At 42.4% G+C, this 24,011-nt stretch overlaps 1 protein-coding gene across 1 annotated transcript in view; it reads right to left on the reverse strand.

Moving 5' to 3' along the window:
• ANKRD50 (ankyrin repeat domain containing 50) overlaps positions 1–24,011 on the reverse strand; it is a 102,392-nt gene that overhangs the window by 12,249 nt on the left and 66,132 nt on the right. Inside the window, exon 4 of the mRNA XM_077476877.1 lies at positions 13,919–17,430. Coding sequence (XP_077333003.1) covers positions 13,922–17,430 — 3,509 coding nt within the window. The 3' untranslated portion in view covers positions 13,919–13,921. The remainder of the gene's footprint in view (positions 1–13,918; positions 17,431–24,011) is intronic.

The following is a 24,011-nucleotide window of genomic DNA, read 5'->3' on the forward strand; positions in this document are numbered from 1 at the left end:
TGACCCTCTGTAACGGGGGGTCGTCTGGATCTGGTAAGGAGCTGATTCATTTATTTCGGTGATGGGATAAGCACACCACATCTTTGGAGAAGATTTTCAATCCGTGTATTTGCAATTCAGTCGTTTGGAACTTTTCTTTATTGCCGTACCTCATTTGAAATTTTTGTTTCACTGGTGTTCATTCACTATAATGGACATTTATTTTTTATTTTTATTTTTTATTTTAATTTTTCAATTTTTTGATATATGACTGTATGGATATTACACAGAGTGTCTCTGAACACAGATTTAGTATTTTTTCGATAGGTCATTTATGCTTAATAGCAAATATATATTCTTTATATCCTTACCTTTATGGTTTAGGGGTTTATGCACAGAGTTTGATACACATATATTGAGTTTGGGGAATTCACAATATTAATACACTAGATACTAAGACCCACAGTGCGGGTCTGATACTTTCATATACCCTAATCACATTGGGTATTTTGTGGCTAGCGCAGTTCTTCTTCTTTCTATTTCTGTTTGGTATATTTTTGGTATATATTTGAATTGCAGCTTCCGTTCAACACTATTTGCTTCCTTTTTCCCGTAGCGCAGTTTTTCCCCTCTTTTTCCTATACAGCTCGGCCATCTGGCCAACCACATGTACTTCCATCTCCTGCATCACTCCGCCTAAACATGGAGTAAATCTGGCATCACGAGGAACCACTAGCTAGCACTAACTTTGCAGAGCTGTCAGCAATCCAACACTGGCTGATGATTCATTTAACTGCTTTAAAATATCCAGAGTAAGGTTACTTGAAAACCTGGGGATTCGAATGGTTGTTACACCTTACCATTATGAACAGATCATGCAGACAAGCAGCATAGTGGATGAAATCTTGATAAGGGATGCTTAAGTCCTGCCACTAAAGTGTTTCATTTCTGTAACGTATTAATAAGTTCTTACGGTAATCAACTGTTGCAACTTTATCTATAAGAGACACTTCCAGCTCACCCCATGTATCTCCTCATGGTGAATCTATTTGTTTCTAACATCTAGACTATGTCCACCTGCAATCGCACATTCAATTAACTCTGGGTAGAATACATCCGCTCTTCCAATGTAGCTAAATATAGTGGCCGTTTCCTCGGATCAATATCCCCCCTTCCAATGTTTGACACCGCTGTGCATCATAGAATTCAAGGGATCCATGAACAAAATATTTCTTGCGATTTGGTGCTACTGGATGCCTTATCTCAGGCTTTGAACCATCAGCCATCCCCGTGTGTATGTGGAGTGACTGAGTGGGCTGATGAACCCAGGCCGTTTTTTAAATCATGACAATTTGTCATTGAGTTTTAATCATTCTATTGGTGAAGGTTCTGATTAGTTGTTCTGGCTATTTTGCCATATGATATGTTTATATATTTAGATTTTTGTAACTTTGTACCTATTCCGCAGTGTGTTTTCCATTTAAAGCTCCTTATTAAACTGCTCTCTGGTTTAATTTTCTCTGTATCCGAGTCTCTGTTCACCTGAAATCTGAACACAACATCAGTCCCAGCCTGTCAGCCAAGTCTGTCTTATCCCCATGTTGATGGAGAGACAAGAGCCTCTTCTCGACAACCCTGGCCATTGGTTGTTGGGGTCTGCGGGTGGGGAGGGCTTATTTTAATCTGGAAGCCCTCAGACCACAAACCCCCCCATGTGACTGGGTATCGGGTACATTTTACCCCTACCCATTCACCGAAAAAAAAAAAAAGTGTCAATAAGTAAAAACCACAAGATGACAGTTTTTGACACTTTTTTTAAATAAAGGAAGTGTCCTACGATTGACAATGGATGTACATCACGTCACCTGACGAATCCAAAAAATAGAAGAAAAAAAAATGCAAAAACTCCAATGGTTGGTTTCTAAGGGGGGGGGGGGGGGGTTGCTTATATATAAGGTGTGTTCTCACACCTCAAAAAAAATAAAATAAAATAAAACTAAAAAAACTAAAATAAAAATAAATAAATTGTAAAAACGCAGCGCAACTTCCTCATTATATTAATTGCTTCCCCACCCACCAGTACATTTACTGCGGGCGGAAGGCGGGTGGCATGAGCAGGCTGGACAACATACATGCACATAATCAAGCCTATTCCGGGTTAGGGTGTGTAAGTATGTGCTCCCTGCTGATCGGTGTCGACACTGGCTACAGCAGGATGTTATCAGCAGGTCCAGGCCAATGATATACAGCTGAGACCTGCTGATTGGCTGTACAAACACACAGGGCTAGGTACGCAGGTCAGCGATCTTTGTCAGTTTAAAAAAAAAAAAAAAAGAGAGAGAGAAAACTGGCTCCTAACATTTTTAGCTGCTCATAGAATGAAAGCCCTGCACTAAAATATTTGCATTTATGTTCCTATATTTCTGATATTTACACAGATCTGCCACCAAGCACAGCCATTTCTGGCAGGAGCAAAAGGCCTGCTTTTTCCTGTTGCAGTTCAGTAACACTTACAAATCTTGTGAATGGGCAGTTAAATGAGAAGCAGCACACTGGTAAGCTAATCTCCGTTTTCCAGCAGAATCGCTTAACAGAAGCCGGTCTAATGACGAGCTGCTGTTGAGCAGAGGGCTACACACACAGATCGAAATTTGCTGATCTAGCTGAATTTCAATCCACATCTGGCCAGGTTGACTCTTGCTGTCTCACTCTCTCCCAATCCGAAACTTGCTGTACAGTGCTACTGCAAGATACTAATACCAGGACAAATTGAAGCCCTTGCACATACATTTAGGCTGGGTTCACACATGTGATGCGGGAACCAGCGAGATTCCAGTGCGGGTTCCCGCATCGCATGTCTCTCGCAGGCAGTTCACACTGCCCTATGCGAACAGCTGTGAATGTCAATACAAAAGTTAATGACAACCCCAAATCGGTTCGCAGTGCAAACTGTGAAATGGTGCAGGAATCGGATCGCATAATTGTGAACACCCATGCGATCAAATTCCAATGCAATGCAAAGCAAAAAAACAAAACAAAAAAAAAAACAGGGCCCTGCACCATTTTGGTCTGAATGCGATGCAAATTCAGCCATCAATCTGTATAGCTGGATAGCGGAATTCGAATCGCACAGACATCGCATGTGATCTGCACAGCAATGTGGTGCAAATCACAAGCAATGTTCAACATCGCAATAGTGTGACCCCAGCCTTAAATATGTATTCAGAAATATATAGAAGCGTTTGTGTGCTCACCATAAAATCAATCTCTCTGAGCTCGACGAACACAGTGCCTCGTTAATCTTGACAATTGGGTTATATTATATATGGGTTATAAGCTACATCACTAGCTTAGTCTCTAAATACCAACCTACTCGTCCTCTTCGTTCCTCTCAAGACCTCCTGCTCTCTAGCTCCCTCATCACCTCCTCCCATACTCGCCTCCAGGACTTTTCCAAAGCCTCCCCAATTCTATGGAATGCCCTACCCCAATCTGTCCGCTTATCTCCTACTTTATTAGCTTTTAGACGATCCCTGAAAACACTTCTCTTCAGAGAAGCCTACCCCACCCACACCTAACTGTATTTTCATTTTCTCCATCAGCTCATCCCCCCACAGGGAATACCTTTTGTTTCAACTTGACCCTCCCTTCTAGATTGTAAGCTCTAACGAGCAGGGCCCTCTGATCCCTCCTGTATTGATTTGTATTGTAAGTGTCTGCCCTCATATGTGAATAATAATAATAATAATAATAATAATAATAATAATAATAATAAATCTCCTCTGCAGGAGTAGGAATAGGCAGAACATAAAAAAAAAAAAAAAAAACCTGGTTACACCCATGGGCTGTCCTCAGTCAGTGTATAACCTCCTCCCTGCTCTAGGTATTCAGTTTAGTAGCAAGCAGTAATAGAAGTATCAAACTCCATAGAGGGATGGGTGCTGTGTACATCGAACTCGGAAAAATAGATTTTATGGGGAGTACAAAAATCCCATTTTCTTTCATTCGATGGACACAACGCCGCCTTAATCTTGACCATTGGGACATCCAAAAGTAGTGCCAAAGAAAAATGAGGGGTGGGAAAAATAACCCAAGACTAACCACAAGTATAACCAGGACACAACTGATATAAAATTTTAAAGAAAAAAAAAAAAAACAGCCCTCAAGAGGGAGCCCCCCTCTTAAAAACAACAGCCTGTAAAACCTTGCAGCCAAAAAAAAAAAAAAAAAAAAAACACATCCACAGATGCCAAAATATCTACTTTATCTACTTTATAGAATTTAGTGAAGGTATGCACTGACAACCAGGTGGCTGCCTTGCAAACCTGTGATATTGACGCTTGACGAAGGAAGGCCTGAGAAGTACTAAGCGCCCAAGTAGAATGCGCCGTAACAGGTAAAGGAGGAGCCCGACCCTTATTAGAATAAGCCTGAGTCACAGTCTGATCCATCTGGAAATGGTAGCCGAGGAAGTGGCTAGCCCTTTCCTTGGTACCTGTGTAACCAAAAAAAAGTGAGTCTGACCTCCAGAAGGACTCAGTGGCTGCCAGATACACCTGAACCGTATGAACCACATCCAAGGTGAGCAAAGCAAATTCCTTGGGATGAGCCGGCTTGGGACACAAGGTCAGCAACACAATGTCTTCATTCAAATGGAAGTCAGAGACAACCATGGGCAGAAATGATGGACAGGGATGAAGAACCACTTTATCCCTATGGAGAACTTCTAAATAGGGACAACGACAGGATGATGCTGCCAACTCCCAAACCCTGCGGGCCGACTTAATAGGGCAGCACAGTGGCACTTTCCCCTAGCAGCAATAGGGTCGCTGGTTCAAATCCTGACCACGACACCATCTGCCTGGAGTTTGCATGTTCTCCCTGTGCCTGTTCTCCCTGTACTCCAGTTTCCTCCCACACTCCAAAGACATGCTGGTAGGTTAATTAGACCTTGTCCATAAAAAAAAAAAAAAAAAAAAAAATTGGCCTGAATATGTATGTGTATGTCAATGTTGTATGTGTTTGTAAGCGTGTCAAGACCTTACGGGTAAGGGAATCTCCCGAAAATAATCAAATGGATGTTTCTGGAGAACCAATAGTACCAAGTTTAAATCCCATGGTGACAAAAGAGACTGTACAGGCGGAGCCACATGTCGGACTTCTTGAATGAAGGTACGAACTAAAGAGTGAGTGGCTAGGGGGGTCGCTGAATGAAGACTGCTAAGGCAGACACCTGGCCCTTGATGGTACTCAAGGCCAACTTCTGCTCAACGCCCAGTTGAAGAAAAGCTAAGATCTGAGCCACAGAAAAGAAATCGAGGATGAACGCAAAATTGACTTACACCAAGAAATGTATGCTTTCCACGTAAAATGGCATTTCTTACTAGAAGCCCACCTCCTCGCCTTCACCATAGTAGGATCACTGATCCCAGAAGACCTCTATCTCTCGGTACCTGGCTTTCAATGGCTAGACCATTAAAACCAGTAACTAAAGCAGGATGGAAGCTCGGCCCTTGGTACAACTGTTCCTCTCTGAGAGGTAGCTACCAAGGGACATTTACGGCCACCAGAATGACCAGAAGACTTTCGCCCTTGGTCCTTTGCAGGCACCGCAGAAGAGGAAGGTGTTGGCCCTGCAGTGGCACTAGGACAACTGCGGAGTCTACCAGAGAAACCCACGAGATTGCCACAAGCCTCAGTTGCTTCTTTTTGAACTGTACCTGCTGAAGGGGCAGACGTTTGAGAAGAAAAACTACTAACCTGGTCAACATTCACCCCAGAGTCAGATCCAGGTAACCCAATTTCCTGGATGGGGCTAGAGGGGACCTTGGGTAGTTTGGACGCCACCCGAACCTTTACAGGTATCATACCTGCACAAGGAGTCACAGAGACCCCCCGAAGTGGACGAACTCTGTCCCCCCTTCCTTGGAACCCCTAAAAAGGTTCTATTTGTGGACCCCTTTGACGCTCACGAAGGAGGTCCATGAATTTGGAAACCAGCGAAGATGTCCCCCCAAACTAGCAATGGGTGAGGTCAGACCTTCATGCTGTAGGAGTCTTTTCAGTGGTCCCGGAGAAGCCTGCTCTAGGCTTACCAGACAAGATTGCTTGGAAATTCCCGGGGAAGACGTGAAGAACCCCCCCCCCCCCCCCATCTGCGTCAAAGCTCCTTCCCTTTCTTAAATTGAGGCAGAAAGGTACTGCCAATCAATCCTTAAGCCACAACACATGTCTAATCACCACCACTGAAACAGAAAGCTTGGATAGCACAGGAGCTGCATCACAAATAAACTGCAGCCCATGGACCAACTGGTCCCCTAAAACATAAGCGGTGGGAACCTGCTCACTACCCAGACCCTGGCACAAAAGCTTGGCCCATTCAGTTAGCCTGCGGCAACAAGGCGTTAGGCCAAGACTGCATGCATTGCCGAACCAGCCATAGTAAACATGCTGAACGCCACAGCCTCTGCTTTCCTTTCAGCTGGATTCTTAAAGGACAGGGATTCCTCTACTGGGATAATGGTTGCTTTACTCAACCTGGAAACAGGAGGGTCCACCACTGGTGGGGTAGTCCACTTTTTTAAAAGTGATTCCTCAAAGGGGTAGCGTACTGAGAAACGTTTGGGGACCACAAAGGAAGACTTAGGTTTACCTATAAGGAATGGAAACAACCTATCAAAATAAAGCAGATAAGCAAACATCTTTGGTGTGCGAGGTGACTTATGCATACCAAAAGGACATCTGTGGCCCTGTCAGCCTCATCCTCCATCTTTACTCTCCCACATTGCAGTAAAGTGCTTCCACCAGAGCTTTTTCACTCACTGCTGAAACCATGGAGGACTCGGTCTCACTATGGGAGGGGTAAGGGGGCACGATATTAAACTCCCCTGGAAGGGCCACTTCCCCGGCAGCATCAGGCTCAGAATCAGATGAGTAGGGGACGCTTTCTTCCGAGTCTTTTCCCACACGCTACTTCCATCTGGCATACCAATGACTCAATGACTGCCATCAGTGCCACCATGGTGATCAGTGGGTAAGACCCTGAGGCTCCAAAGGGAAGAATACCCTGTAGTACAAAGTAATTTTGGCACCACCACCAAGGGACCCCCCAATGCCCAAAGATGCCTACCAGCAGAAAGGGAGATACACAAGGACCCCTAACGACTCACTCTACCAGTGGAGGAGCACCGCAATTCGGACCCAGGAACACCAATGTCGCCGTCCATTTCATATAACCTCAGAGACACCACCCTTTGAGAAATGGAAGAGCTATCTGCTGGCAAGGGTATATATGACAGTCCTGACTGACTTGTAAAAGGTGAATTGTAAGCATTTGACATGCCCTCAAGGTAGAACATAGGGAGAGAGAAGGATAAAAGGATTTAGTGTAATATCTACTACATATCTATGCAATAATCCAAGAAGATATGTGTAGCCAGGAACCGACATGCAAAGGTAGGGGGAGGAGTGCTTAAGTGTCTGGGTGTCGTAGGATTGAACCTGTATAGCACCCTGTTAGCTAAATCATTCAATGCACCACGTACCATATGCAGGATGCAGTGCCGGAAGCACCCATTACAGGCCAGCCCTGCTGTTGTGGGGTCTGGGTATGGTACCCAAGATTTACATGAAGGGTAACCAATCTGGAAACTACAAAGGAGCTATAAGTCTATATGGAATCAGATTGTGAAGTCTTGTGTTAGTTGACTAGGGAAAAATGGTGAAAATTAGAAACCAATAAATAAAAATTCTCAGACAGCACAATCAATTACCCAAGGACATTAGCAAAAAACTGGAGCCTGAGGCCGCGTACACACGCGGGGACTGTTCGCTCAACTTTGTCCGTCAAACAGTTTCAGCAAACAGTCTGCTCAAAATTAGCATGGACAGACTTGCCCACACACGACGAACGAACAGTTTGCTGAAACCGTGCGCGATGACGTGAACGGCACGTACGACGGGACGGAAAATACGACGTCCTATACACTGCATTACAACTTTCGGCGTGTAAATCCTTTCTGAGCATGCGCGGAACTTAGTTTGACGAACAAGCCTACACACGAGGGGACTGTTCGCTGAAACACTGTTCAAGTTTCAGCGGACAGTTTTTCGGAATTTCCGAAAAACTTTGTTCAGCAGACTGTTCGCTGAAATTGTCCGCTGAAAGCCCACACACGGGCGGACTGTCCGCCGAAACACTGTTCAGCGGACAAAGTTGGGCGAACAGTCCCCGCGTGTGTACGCGGCCTCAGAGTTTAGAGTGGGCATATAATTCATAGCTTAAGAATCATCTTCTGTACAGATTAAGAACTGTTATTCATCACACACATATACACAATATATACAATGCTATGAAAAAGTATTTGCCCCTTTCGGATTTATTTTACATTTGTCACACTTAATTGACTCAATTAAACAAATATTATTATTACACAAAGATAGCACGAGTAAATAGAACATGCAGCTTTTAAATGATGGTTTCATTTATTAAGGCAAATAAAAAAAAAAAAACACTGTCCAAACCTGCCTGGCTTTATGTGAAAAAGTAATTGCCCCCTAAACCTAATAACTGGTTGTGCCACCATTGGCGGCAACAACTGCAATCAAGCGTTTGCAATAACTGGCAAGGAGTCTTTCACATTGCTGTGGAACAATTTTGGCTTACTCTTTGCAGAATTGTTTTAATTCAGCCAAATTGTAGGGTTTTCCAGCATGAACAGCCTGTGTAAGATCATGATACAACATCTCAATTGGATTGAAGTCCGGGCTTTGACTAGGCCACTCCAAAACCTACATTTTGCTTTGTTTGGACCAGTTCCTGAAGTGGCAAAGCAGCCCCAGACTTTCACGCTACCATCAATATGTCTGACTGTTGGTACGATGTTCTTGTCATGAAATGCTGTATTCGTTTTATGCCAGATGTAACAGGACACACACCTTCCAAAAAGTAAAGGTCTCATCAGTCCACAGAATATTTGCCTAAAAGTCTTGGGGATAATCAAGATGTTTTTTGGTAAATGTGAGATGAGACTGTGTTATTTTTGATCAGCAGTGACTTTGGCCATGGAACTCTCCCATAGATGCCATTTTGGCCCAGTCTCTTTCTTATTGTTGATTCATGAACACTGATCTTACCTGAGGCAATTGAGGCCTGCAGTTATTTAGATGTTGCTCTGGGTTCTTTTATGGCTCCTGGGAAGGTTCACCATTGTTCAAGTTATCTCCATTTGTGGGCAATGGCTCTCCCAGTGGTTCACTGGAGTTCCAAAGCCTTAGAAATGGCTTTGAAACCCTTCCTAGACCGATACGCTTACAGTACATTACTTTGTTTCTAACCTGTTCTTGAATTTTTTTTTTTAAGATTGTGACGTGTGGCTTTTTGTGATCTGTTAGCATGCTTCTCTTTGCAAGACAGCTTCAATTTATGTGTGGCAAGTGAAATTTAACTCCGCTTTCCAAGAAATTGTGGTTAATCACACTTCATTCATGATTCAGCATGGGGGGACAATTACTTTTTCACATAGGGCCAGGCAGGTTTGAACAACTTTTTTCCTTTAATAAATTAAATAATAATTTGAAAACTGCGTCTTGGATTTAATCAGGTTATTTTTGTGTAATACAAAAATTTGTTTGATCTGAATCATTTAAGTGTGAGAAATATGCAAAAAAAAGTCAAGAAGGGGGCAAATACTTTTTCACAGCAATATATATATATCTTCTCATGCGACACTGAAGAAATGACACTTTGCTACAATGTAAAGTAGTGAGTGTACAGCTTGTATAACAGTGTAAATTTGCTGTTTCCTCACAATAACTCATCACACAGCCATTAACCACTTCCCACCCGGCCAATGTACATATACAGCCGGGTGGGAGCTGCCTCCTGACTAGACGTTCCTGAACGTCCATCAGAAGGAGGGGGATCGTGCCCGCGCAGTGGCGCGATGCCGACGCAATCGTGTCACCCGTGACACGGCGCATCTCGGATCAGCAGGCGGGCACTGTGATTGGCCCTCCTTATCACACGACGGCCGTGTCCAATCACGGCCGTCATGTGATGTAAACAAACAGCCGGTTGCTAGGCAATCGGCTCTCCTCTCTTCACATGGAAGTCATCGCTGAGGCGAGGAGAGCAGATCGCTGCAGCCGGCTGGTGATCAGTGAGTATGAGCTGTTTTTACAGCTTTTTACTCACTGATCACTAGTCTAGTATAAACCTACAGTGTAAACACACGTCACCACAATACACGTCACCACACATGTCCCCAAATAAAAAAAACACATGTCCCCCACATATGTCCCACTAAAATCAGATGTTCCAATGATCATTTGCGTACATATGTCCGTGATCACACAAACCAATTATTATACACTTAAGGGAATTTTTTTTTTTACCAAAAACATGTAGCAGAATACATTTTGGCTTAAATCTATGACAAATTTTGATTTTATTGGATTTCTTTTAAAATAGAAAAAAAGAAAATATTGTTTTTTTTCCAATTTTCCGCTAGTTTTGCGCTTATATCTCAAAAAATAAAAAACGGAGTCGTGAATAAATACCACCAAAATAAAGCTCTATTTGTGCAAACAAAATTGAAAAATTTCATTTGGGTACAGTGTAGCATGACCGCGCAATTGTCATTGAAAGTGCGAGAGCGATGAAAGCTAAAAATTGGGCTGGGAAGGAAGGGGGCAAAAGTGCCCTGTATTGTAGTGGTTAAATGACCAAACCGCTGGCAACAAGAGTGAGTACACACCTAAGTGAAAATGTCCAAATTGGGCCCAAAGTGTCAATATTTTGCATGGACACCATTTTTTTCCAGCACTGCCTTAACCCTCTTGGGCATGAGGTTCACCAGAGCGTCACAGGTTGCCACTGGAGTGCTCTTCCACTCATCGACATCACAGAGCTCACAGACATCACAGAGCTGGTGGATGTTAGAGACATTTCGCTCCTCCACCATCCATTTGAGGATGCCCCCACAAATGCTCAAAAGGGTTTAGGTCTAGAGACATACTTTGCTAGTCCATCACCTTTACCCTAAGCTTCTTTCACAAGGCAGTGGTCTTCTTGGAGGTGTTTTTGGGGTCATTATGTTGGAATACTGCCCTGGGGGCCAGTCCCCGAAGGGAGGGGATCGTGCTCTGCTTCAGTATGTCACAGTACATGTTGGCATTCATGATTCCCTCAATGAACTGTAGCTCCCCAATGCTGGCAAAACACACTTGTCTACGTACTCCTCACCTGGTTGCCATCACACACGCTTGACACCATCTGAACCAAATAAGTTTATCTTGGTCGCATTAAACCACAGGACATGGTTCCAGTAATCCATGGCATTTGCTTCAGCAAACTGTTTGCAGAGTTTCTTGAGCATCATCTTTAGAAGAGGCTTCCTTCTGGGACAACAGCTATGCAGACCAATTTGATGCAGTGTGGGGCATATGGTCTGAGCACTGACAGGCTGACTCCAAAGACAGCCTCTGGATATAACGCCGAGCACGTGTACTCAACTTCTTTGGTCGACCGTGGCGAGGCCTGTTCTGAGTGGAACCTGTCCTGTTAAACCACTGTATGGTCTTGGCCACTGTGCTGCAGCTTAGTTTCAGGGGCTTGGCAATCTTCCTATAGCCTAGGCCATCTTTATGTAGAGTAACAATTCTTTTTTTCCAGATCCTCAGAAAGTTATTTGCCATGAGGTGCCATGTTGAACTTCCAGTGACCAGTATGAGAGAGAGAGCAATAACACCAAATTTAACACACCTGCTCAACATTCACACCTGAGACCCTACACCACTAACAAGTCACATGACACCAGGGAGGGAAAATGGCTAATTGGGCCCAATTTCACCTTTTGTTGTTTAGGGGTGTATACATTTTTGTTGCCAGCGGTTTAGGTATTAATGGCAGTGTATTGAGTTATTTTGAGGGGACAGCAAATTTACACTGTTATACAAGCTGTACACTCACTACTTTACATTGTAGCAAAGTGGTATTTTTTCAGTGTTGTCACATGAAATGTATGTAATAAAATATTTACGAAAATGTGAGGGGTATATTCACTTTTGTGAGATACTGTACATATTCTCCTACATATACTTAACTTGTGTTATTTGTTCATTTGCACATAGAATAAAATATGGTTTTGCTATTTAGATACACAATGTGGAACAAAAAGTTTAAAGCCTATGGCAAGAAATGATGCTCTGCTTGAATATGAGCTGATCGATATATTGTTGACGTAAATTAACCATGTCAGTTCACTAGTACTGACAACAGCTTTCATCAAACAGGAGCGATTGTGCAGAAATTAAAAACATTGTATAATGATGGTCAGACCGAAAGAGACCATTGTGAGAAGTAGTTGTTTAACCACTTCCCACCCGGCCAATGTTCAGGAACGTCCATCAGGAGGAGCGGGATCGCGTGCGCGCGTGCCCGCGCAGCGGCGCGATCCCGATGCGCCCGTGTCACCGGGACACGGCGCATCTCAGATCGGCAGGAGGGCTCTGTGATTGGCCCTCCTGATCACATGACGGCTGTGTCCAATCACGGCCGTCATGTGATGTAAACAAACAGCCGGTTGCTAGGCAATCGGCTCCTCCTCTCCTCACACAGAAGACATAGCTGAGGAGAGGAGAGCAGATTGCTGCAGCCGGCTGATGATCAGTGAGTATGAGCTGTTTTTTACAGCTTTTTACTCACTGATCTTCAGTCTAGTGTAAACACACAACACACCACACAGTGTAAACACAGTCCCCACATATGTCCCCATAACACACGTCTCCAAAACATACATGTCCCCAAAAAATAAAAACACATGTCCCTAATAATAAAAACATGTCCCCCACATATGTCCCACTAAAATCACTTGTCCCAATGATTATGTGCACACATATGTACGTGATCACCTTCACACATATGTACATGATCATTTGCGTACATATGTCCGTGATCACACAAACCAATTATTATACACTTAACGGAATTTTTTTTACCAAAAACATGTAGCAGAATACATTTTGGCTTAAATTTATGACAAAATTTGATTTTATTGGATTTCTTTTAAAATAGAAAAAAGAAAATTGTTTTTTTTCCAAATTTCCGCTTTTTTGCGCTTATATCGCAAAAAATAAAAAACGGAGTCGTGAATAAATACCACCAAAATAAATCTCTATTTGTGCGAACAAAATGATAAAAATTTCATTTGGGTATAGTGTAGCATGACCGCGCAATTGTCACTGAAAGCGCTAGAGCGATGAAAGCTGAAAATTGGGTTGGGAAGGAAGGGGGCGAAAGTGCCCTGTATTGTAGTGGTTAAAAAGCTAGGCTGCACTGCAGCAAAAAAGGCTGAATAACTTTCAGTGGTGGCAACACTATAGCTTTGTAACAAAGTTGCAAAAAACATTATAAAAAAAAAAAAAAAAAAAAAAAAAAAAACAACCGATGACCAGCAGGGGTAGAGGTACTACTACTACTACTACTACCACCACCACCACCACCACCACCACCAGTTATAACTGCCTATAAACCTTTTAAAATATAAATACCATACTACTAACATATTTAAAGAGTCTTCATCACTTCACACATTCAGGAAAAGTGACAGAATCTTATACTAGTGCTTCCAAGGATGGAGAAGCATGTGGCCTCTTTCCAGGATTGCCAGGCCTGAGAAATTTTACCCGATGAAAAGGAGGATGTCATCATCCCTGTGTAATTGCCAACACCATGCTCCTTGGAGTCTACACAGAATGAAGAATGGTGGAGGAGGCAAGAATAAGCGGTTCAGTGGGTAGGGCAGTAAGAGAAGATCACTGTGCCCTGAAGTTGCTTTAAACATAAAAAGCACCTTTTGACGTTTGCCAAAAGACTACTAAAAATTTAGATTTTAAAGAAACGTATTTAAAATTGAAAATTACAAAAAACATTTCTTACCAGTTATAGTGGAGTTTCCTTTTTGTAGTTAAAGCTAGGATCATTTCCTTCAATTTGAAGTTTAAGTGACTGTTTAAGGCCCAAGTCTGTTTCTGTTGAAGGATATCCTTCTAGAACTTCCGGATGCCCACGACCTTGCAGAGAACGAGGCACAGAAACTCTACTAAGAAAAACCTGATTCCCTTGAAGGTGATAATTGGGATTTGTCATTATTCCATTCCTTTTCTTTTGTTCTGCACTCTGCTGTTGAACTGAAGATATCTGAATTTTTGAAGGGTCCGTAGGGATTTGCTTTAGTGGTACATTCACTCCAGGGCCAGAACTGGGAACATGCACTCTTTTGTCAAATTGTGTCATTTCATATTCCAAAACCTTAGACTGGGAAGAGCTACTTTGCTTGGTTTTCTTTGTTACAGAGCTAGATTTGTTTGAGGATTCTCCTTTGCCCCCTTTACTTGTCTTTGTGGATTTTAAACTCGGTTTGACTTGGCTCCATTCAAATTCACTTGTTGGTGAATTGTTCTGCCCTAAAGACTGTGTTGTGGAAGAGGGGGATACTACTGACTGTCTACTTCTGCTACGTGGAAGTGAATGCTGTTGAATTTGTTCTGTGAAAGAAAGGCAATGGAAGCTATCAATAGGCACTGTTTGAGCAGTTGCTGTAGATGAAGTTGTACGAAGAGAAGAGTTTTTAGAACTTTTAAGTGAATTGTTCGAAAGAGAAGACTTATGTCTATCTACTGTAGAATCTGGGGATTCTGAGGGAGAACTGAAAGCATGAGAGGGTCCATTACACAAGCCACGCATAGTTGGGTGAACATCACCACCTCCAGTGCTGGATGAGCTATTAGATTTAACTGTTAAAGACTGTACTTTTGTTGATGGTATATTTAAGTTTTTTTGATCCATTGTATGAACAGGCGATGGATTGCATCCATTGAGAGTTGATGCGCCATATTTTTCAAGCAACTTAATTATTTGTGTATGTCCATTTTTAGCAGCAACACGCATAGCTGTCCTTCCAAATTGATCTGCATGATTTGGATCTGCACCATGTTCCAATAAAACCTGCACCACTTCAGTGTGTCCTTCTTGGGCAGCAATGCAAAGTGCAGTAGCACCTTGGTTACATGTATGATCGACCAGAGCACCATTATCAATTAATAGCTGCACTACTTTTACATGCCCTTGCCAGGCAGCAGACTGTAAGGCAGAACGTTTCTCATTGTCAGATGCATTAACATCAGCCCGGTAGGAAATCAGGGTCTGAACCATCTCTAAATGTCCCTGCCAGCAGGAAACATGAAGAGCTGTTCTCCCTTCAGTATCACTAGCTTCCACATTAGCTCCATTTTCCAAAAAATATTCGGCCATTGTTAACTGATTTTCCAGGGATAGAATGTAAAGTGTAGGACGTCCATCAGCATCTTTTGAGTTGATGTCAGCATCAATGCTCAAAAGCAATTCAACTATATCCCTATGCCCTTCCAAGGAGGCAACACGGAGAGCATTGCGACCATCATATCCTTTTTGATCAACAGGAGATTTATTTTCCAAAAGAGTCTGTACACAATCATAATGTCCTTCCTGGGCAGCTAGAACTAAAGGTATTCTGCCATCATTATCAATTTCACTTGTTCGAGCACCTTGTTCAATTAATGCTTCACAGATTAGTCTGTGACCCTCAAAAGCAGCCATATGAAGTGGTGTCCATCCAGCATCATCTCTATGGTTTTCATCTAGGCCTCTGTCCAGAAGTGTCCTTACTACTTCAACATTTCCTTGAGCTGATGCTATGCTAAGAACAGTACGACCTTCGCTGTCTATGCTATCTACAGCAGCACCCCAGAAAAGTAATGTATTAACAACAGATGCATGCCCCATAGAAGCTGCAGCAAGGAGGGGGGTACGTCCATTGTTATCAGTGTGATCAACATCTGCACCACCTTCTAGGAGAAGATCAACCACATCCACGTGTCCCTCATATGCAGCCACAAGTAGGGGAGTCATTCCATCCTTATCACAATGGTCTACCTCTGCTCCTCTTTCAATCAAGAGACTGACCACAGATGCATGACCTTTGCTTGCTGGAACACAAAGAGCTGCTACTGATAGGGCGGTTCTTCCATCCACATCTTCATGATTGACTTCTGCACCATGATTTAACAAATGCTCTACAATTTCCCTATGCCCCATGTATGCTGCTGCAATCAAAGCAGTTCTGCCTTCATTGTCAGCTTTATTAACTTCAGCTCCATGCTGTAGTAAATTCAGTACGATATCTTCATGCCCTCCCCATGCTGCTGCTCTTAAAGCTGTTCGACTGTCAGCATCTGCACAATCAACTTTGGCTCCAGCATATAAAAGTGCAGACACAACCTCAGTGTGCCCACCCCATGCTGCAGATCTTAATGCTGTCCAACCATCATGATCACAATGATTTATATTTGTGCCACATCCAATTAAACAATTCACAACCTTCACGTGGCCTTGGCGGGCTGCCAAAGTAAGTGCTGTTTGCCCATTGGCATCTTCAATTTCAAGATCAGATCCTCTTGAGACTAGCAAGTTGACCACATCTAGATTACCACTATATGCAGCATTAGCCAACAGAGTTCTTCCATTTGAATCACACTGATTAACAGATGCACCATTATCGAGGAGTGTACGGATTGAATCTTCTCTTTCCAAAGCCTGCCGTACAATGCAACACGTTCTGTCATCCTCACTGTCAACATGGGCACCGGCTTTCACTAGTAATTGCAGCACCTCTTGTTCCTTTGGTATTAACGTACATAAGGAGTCTTTTAGACACGTTCCATTCCAGATCATCCACAAAGCCAGTTCTGAATTTGTTAACTGTAAATTTGAATGTATTAGATGTAATGCAAATTCCTGAACCTCTACTGGGGTCAGTTCTTTTGCTCGGCATGTATAACTCATTGCAAGCATCCTATGTCCCTCTGCTGCATTGCATAAATATTTCTGGGTGCAATGCTTTACATCAAGCAGCCACTCAGCAAAACTGTAGTGGAACAAGATTTTAGTATTTCCTAGTCCATCAACAAGTACTTTTGACAGAGCATCCATCTTACGCTGAAAATCCTCCATGGTTAATGACATGCTTTTGGTCCAAACCGCATGAAACAGTTCAATAGTTGTTAGTGGTCGACAAGCAGCTAGGATAACATTTAAAATTGGTTGGACCTTAGCAAACTGTTTTCTAACAAACAGCCTCTGACACAGCCAGAGGTATAAACCATTTAAAGTTCCAGGAATATCACGAATTTCACGAAGCATGATGAAGTTTTCAACAACGCCATCTAATACACGCTCCAGATAAAGAAAGCACCCGCTGCTTTTAATGTGAAGCTGATTTAACATCTCTGCAGTCTCCTTTGTTAAATGTTGTCTCAGTGCCTCTTCTTGGTCTAAACGATGAAGAATATATTGCTGGACATCTTTAACTATGTAGGCCTTTCGAAGATCATCTAAACTGATCTTCCGGAAACCTGCAAATAAAAAGAGAGAGAATAATTAGTAAATAATATAGTACCATTGGACATCAATATATAAGCTTTACAACAAAAATTTTAGAGTCGGTGGGGTCAATTTACTAAAAAGCTTAATTGATCAAGCTGACTTAAGACGCAGATTGGCTACCATGCAGAGCTGCACCAGATTTTGCACGTTCCAGTTTTAGTAAATCAAAACCACTGTGCCAGTTTGGAACACAGGATGTGTTTTCATAATTTGTTGAGATCCTTCAAGCTGGCAAACTTCATTCTTTACTCTGATAAGGAAAAGCAGTTCCCGCTTATATTACATTCCAGCAACAATAGAAAAGAAAAAAAATACACTTCCTGTGTTTATTTTTTTTACAAAATTCCAAATATACTGCTGAAAAAAGCCGCAATAAAAATGTTCACATAGAAAACCTACATCATTAAGGAAATTATTAGGAAATTCTACATTACTTCTGCATGCCAATTTCACATGCAGATCTTGATTTTTCTGTAGAAAATGCAAAGAAGTTAATACTGTATTGACATACCATGTGATATAATTTATACCGTTAGGTATGATTAACACGGTAATGAGCGTTTTCATGTACAGCCGTTGTAATCAATAGGCCCTTTAGCACTAAAAGCAGACATGAACTTTCTGGTCTAACACATGTTGCATAGATGCGATAGTACCATATAAAACTTTTCAAACCTGCGTACATGCTTTAAAATGGCATTTGAACTCTGTTCTGAGGGGCAGCCATTCAGAGTCCGATGTTCAGGAACCCAAGTCATTAAAGCAATAAATTCTGCATTTGGGTATAAAGCCCTGAATTGAAAGTGCCACTCAGAACAACATACAGCTGCTGCGTTTTTCAGCCTTTGATTTTATCTGGGCTGCTATCAGTATGTATGCTGCATATGCACCTGCCAGGCTCTGGAATACACTTTTTTTTTGTTTAGACTATATGGTTGGGTTCACATATGTGCAAATTGAACGTGGGTTTTCCTGCATCCAAAATTCGCATGACATGCGAGTGTGAACAGCTCTCAATGGAGTGGTTCACATATGTTCAGGGCGGCCATAGCCCGCATTCCAAAAGGGTCCTGTGTGTATTTGGGCCCAGTTCAGGTAAAAATTCAGGAAAAGACTGACACGATTCGCACCTAAACAGGTGAACAGGAAAGCACTGGACCCAATGCTGGGAACCGCCGCTGCACATATATGAACCCGGCCTAAGGCTTCACGCACAGTCCCTAAACTTGAGTTCGGCATTTTTTGGGCAAAGCTCCTAAACTCAACTCCATAAATCCTATGTGTCAATGTACACATAGGCTTTTAGCAGAGTTTAGGAGCTGCCATGTTTAGGTGAGGTTAAATCTTCCTCTTCTGAATGCCGGCCACGGGACAACCCAAGTTGTGACGAAATGGTGCTAAAAAAACGCGGTTTGCATTTTCCCACAGGCGCGGTCGGGGTATACATGTAGCCTTAGGGCAAAAAAGTTTCTATGCGTACGAGTCTTTAGGCTGACATATTTGTATTCATCACTGAACTCATTGCAAACTGTGCCTCACAGTGCAAGCAATAACCTAATGATGGGTGTATACTTATATGGATAACACTTATATGGATAACAGACATGTCTCCAAACACTTGTATCCTCCAATTTACATATTTACAACTGCAGATAACAGTAAAATTAAAAAAAGCAAAAACACTAACAGTATTTCTTTCTTTTGGATTTTGTTATTAAAAACACTACCTTAGTCTGGAATTCTTTAAGGGCCAATGTTGACGAACACATTTTGTTTGAATAGGACAATTATGAGTGACCCTAGAATGCTGGTCTACTGTAAGAGTCCTTTCACACTGGGGGGGGGCGTTAAAGTGGCACAATTTTTAGCGCCATTTTAGCGGCACTATTCGGCCACTAGCATGGTGGTTTTAACCTCCGCTAGCGGCTGAAAAAGGGTTAAAACTACCTGCAAAGTTTGCCGGCGATTTGGCGGGCTGCCCCATTGCTTTCAATGGGCAGGGGCGCTCCTAGAGCGCTGCAAAGATGCGGCTTGCAGGACTGCGAAAGCGAGGGCTTTCACACTGGAGAGGCCCTTTACAGGCGCTATTTTTAGCGCTGTAGCGCCTATAAAGCACCTCAGTGTGAAAGGGGTCTTAGTAAATGCCACTAATTCTGCATGCACATAGCTGGGGTTATTACCTTTACATCACCAATAAAGAAAATACATAACACATAAACAAGGAAAAGGACCAAAAAAGTTTAAATTGAAATACTTTATAGGTTTGCCTGGAGATGAGATTTAAAGTCCTTTGAAAAACGCAGGATAAAAGTCAACGTATTAGTGCTACACTTATCTTGAAAACATTTCTGCAGTTACTGTATGTACATAAACACAAAGATTCTGTACTGTAGCGTTACAGACCTGATTCAACCATATCTCACTTGCCGCAAACAAAACATGAGATCGCTACTAAAGATGTGGGTTTTTGATCTTTGCATTCAGGAGCTTATACAAGTTTCTAAGTGATGTGCCACAGGAATGCAGCTTGTTACTGGAATGCATCTACATTGTGGCGTCTGGAAAATTTACTGTAGTAATCAATGTCAACAAAATGTATTTTAATGTGCTTATTTAACCACCTGAATCCCACAGCCTTCCTCCTTTTTCACCCTTAAAGCGGTTATATACCCACACATCTAAAAAGGAAAAAAAAAAAAAAAAAAAACGCACACTGTAAGGCAAAAGGCATAATGAGCTAGTATGCACCGCATACTAGCTCATTATGAAATACTTCCCTTAGATCGAAGCCCCTGTATCGCAGCACGATCCACGCCGAGGGAGCTAACATTATGCCCTCAGCATGTCTGCTGTACCTTGAGCCGGGCATTCAGATCGCATGCGCCGCTGACATCAGCGGCTGCACACAAAGTGAATATCTCCTAAACCATAGAGAGCAGTGCACTTTTGGCTGTGGAAACACGTGCAATTTATATGGTGGCCCACAACAGTGTGAATCTACCCTTACACCACAAGATAGATGCAACTAGCCAGCCAGATCAGGTGAAAACACAGGGGAAAAAGCCTAACAAAAAAAACAAATTCAGCCACCACATCTAATGAATCGTGAGCTATAATACCTCAACTGTTTGGTTTTGGGTTTATTACCGCTTTAAACCGTTTGCCTAACATTAACATATTATCAAGCTGGGTTTGCACAGGCAGAAATCATCTCTAAATGGTAACATTTTAACAGGTCTGAGATCACTACAAAATTCCAGTTTCATTTTGCACTCTTACGCCCTGTACACACGGTCGGGTTTTCTGACGGAAAATGTTCGATGGGAGCTTTTTGTCATAAATTCCGACCGTGTGTAGGCTCCATGGGACATTTTCCATCTGGATCTCATTCGTGTGTACACAATTCCAACGCACAAAGTGCCTTGCATGCTCGGACTCAAGCAGAAGAGCATCACTGGCTATTGAACTTCATTTTTTTGGGCTCGTCGTACGTGTTGTACATCACCGCGTTCTCGATGATGTTCGGTTTTTCCGACCCACTTTGTGTGTGACCGTGTGTATGCAAGATGAGTTTGAGCCAACAACCATCGGAAAAAATCCATGGATTTTGAATGTCCGATCAATGTCCGAACGTGTGTATGGGGCATTAGACATTCATTCAAACACAAATGCCATTCTGAGAATACTATTTGTTGAAACCTCAGGAATAAACAGATTTCTACTGGTTGATTTCATCTTTACAATTTTGGCTTATGGAGATGGTAGGAGGTCTCACTCGGGACAGGGAAAGGCCCAATTCATTCCTCCCTTCCCTATTCAATTCTGCATCAGTTCACTTTGCTCAGCAGTCTATTGCTTGCCATTATCAGCAGCACCAAATCAATATTGCATGTGATCTGTTCCTACAGAAGAAGGTAGAGCTAGATCAGTGATGGCGAACCTTGGCACCCCAGATGTTTTAGAACTACGTTTCCCATGATGCTCAACTACAGTGCAGAGTGTAGTTGAGCATTTTCCAAAACATCTGTGGTGCCAAGGTTTGCCATCGCTGAGCTAGACTAAAGCCTTGCATACACAATGAGAATTTCGGACAAATAATCACACATTGTTTTTTGCATGCTAGTCTCATATCGAAAAATTATGTTAAAGTTACGAAAATTCTCAGACAGAACACAACTTTGGAAGTGATGTAATGTATTGTATTCTTTCATTTCCAAGCATGTGTGGTCTTGGCTCTTTTTTGTATGAAAACTATAGTGATTGAAACAAAAATCGTACAATTTGGCATCGTATAACAAAAATGTTCACGTTTGTCCCTTCAGATAATGTCGCGATTGGCTCTTGAAGGCTGTGTGCTAATGACCAGATTATCATACGATCGCTTCGAAGGGGGTCTTTTTCATTCCGATTTTCTGATCATGTGCACTAGGCTTAAACCAGCCTTGTCCGATTTAAAAAACAGCTGCTAGAGCTTACAAATGAGATGGTGCCAGTAATGCACATGTACCTCCCTGATCCCCGTTGTGACAGCTGCATGGAAAACTACAAGGCCCAGCAGCCTTTGCGGCTGTCGACATGTAGTTTTCAATGAACTCGTTCATTCATGCTTCCTGTCAGATTGGATCTGCACTATATTGAATTTTGCTGCTACAGATTGCAAGCCCTGGAGTGCATCGATTTAGCTCCCCAGCAGAACAGCTGAGACTAGGTGCAGTTCTGGAATGCCATGAGACTATCCAATGTAATCCCGGCACCTGTTCAAAAATTGAATTTTCACTTTAGTTTCACTTTGAAATTTGTGCCATGAAGGAAAGCCCAATTTACGGTTTTAGAATGCTGCTGGTCTTAACGATAATTTACCAGCAGAATATTCTCTAATAATTTATTGTCCAAGCGCCAATTTATTCTATTTAATTTATTTATTATTTTCAAAAAAGGAATTTAAAGAGGAGCTTTTGTTAAAGCTGAATTACAGGTATGATCTTCATTGCAAACATTTTTGGCACAAGTATGTATATCTCATGATGGGCCACTCATTATGTGGACAATCACTGAAGAGACTGGGGGTTGTTCACTCAGCAATATTGCCTTATATTTTTTCAATAAATGCAAGGTATTCTCTGATTGGATGCGGTGGAGAGGAGGGCCTAGGATTTCATGATCTCCACCTTGTAAAATCAGAGTAGGACTTGTATTCATAAAAAAATTAAAATAAATACAAGATGGTATTTCAATGGATGGCAATGCAAAAGTGAGTGAATCCCCAAGGTCAGAATGTGGAGGGGAAGCTGCTCACACATGATGCAGATCACCACCACTATCACTGTAGTAGTGCCAACTACTACAGTGATTGTCAGCTTTCCCAGAAGCCCCTCAAGTATGAGATATGCATACTTACATAAATGCCAGGCTGGACCAATGCAAGTATACAATAAAGATCATATCTGGAGTTGAGCTTTAATCATTTAAGACCCAAGCCCATTTTTCAAACTTGGTATTTAAAAGTCAAAATCTTTTTTTTTTTGCTAGAAAAATTACTTTAGAACTCCCAAAACATATTTTTCCCCCCAGACACCCTAGAAAATAAAATTACAGTCATTCCAATACTTTATGTCACACCATTTGAGCAGCGGTCTTACAAGCGCACTTTTTTAGGGAAAAAAAATACACATTTAAAAAAAAAATAAGGCAACAGTATTGTTAGCCTAATTGTTTTTTTTATATTGTGAAAGATAATGTTACGCCGAGTAAATTGATACCCAACAAGTCATAATCCAAAATTGTGGAATGGCGGCAAACCGTGACCCTTAAAAGGAGAGGTATGGGTTTGGCTTTTTCCCCATGATCATAATTACCTAGGTGGATTCAGCATCTGTCCCCCGGTGTCTTTGCACTGAGAACCAAGCGATCCAACACTGCCGATGGCTCGGTTCCCTCGGCTCCCCGAGGGGAGAGCTGCTGACTGTGAATCAGCAGATCTCTTGCTCTGCTCTTCCCCGCTTACTGGAGCGCTGAGCTGTGGAGGGGTGGGGTGCGGCCATCTCAGTGGCTCGCCGAAAGGCTGAGACTCCCATCAGTCCAGGCACCTGGCGGATCCAGACTTCCGAATTCAGGATGACGCCTGGCGCCTGGACAGATCTTGGTGACATCAGCAGAGAGTGGATTTCAGACCACACGGGTCACAGGAGTGCAAAACGAACTGCACTCCTGTGACCCATAGGAGAAGCCCAGCCAAGCGAGCACAGGCAGGACTTCTTTAAAAATCTCCATAGGCGACATTTAAACATTTTCTACAGGTTACTAGTTTTGAGATACAGAGGAGGTATTTTGCTAGAAGTATTGCTCTCGCTCCAATGATTGTGGCGATGCCTCACATGTGTGGATTGAACACCGTTTTCGCATGCGTTCGCTTCTGCGTGCAATCTCGGCGGGACGGGGCGCTTTACTTTTTTTTAATAAAAAGTAAACATAAATAATGGGGTCGCAATCAAAAGACCTCAGATCTCACATTTACACTTAAATGTAATAAAAAAAAAAATGAAGTGACATT

The sequence above is a fragment of the Lithobates pipiens genome, unplaced genomic scaffold (genome assembly GCF_037356315.1).
Source record: "Lithobates pipiens isolate NorthernLeopardFrog02 unplaced genomic scaffold, aLitPip1_a1.2 Scaffold_13, whole genome shotgun sequence".
NCBI lineage: Eukaryota > Metazoa > Chordata > Amphibia > Anura > Ranidae > Lithobates > Lithobates pipiens.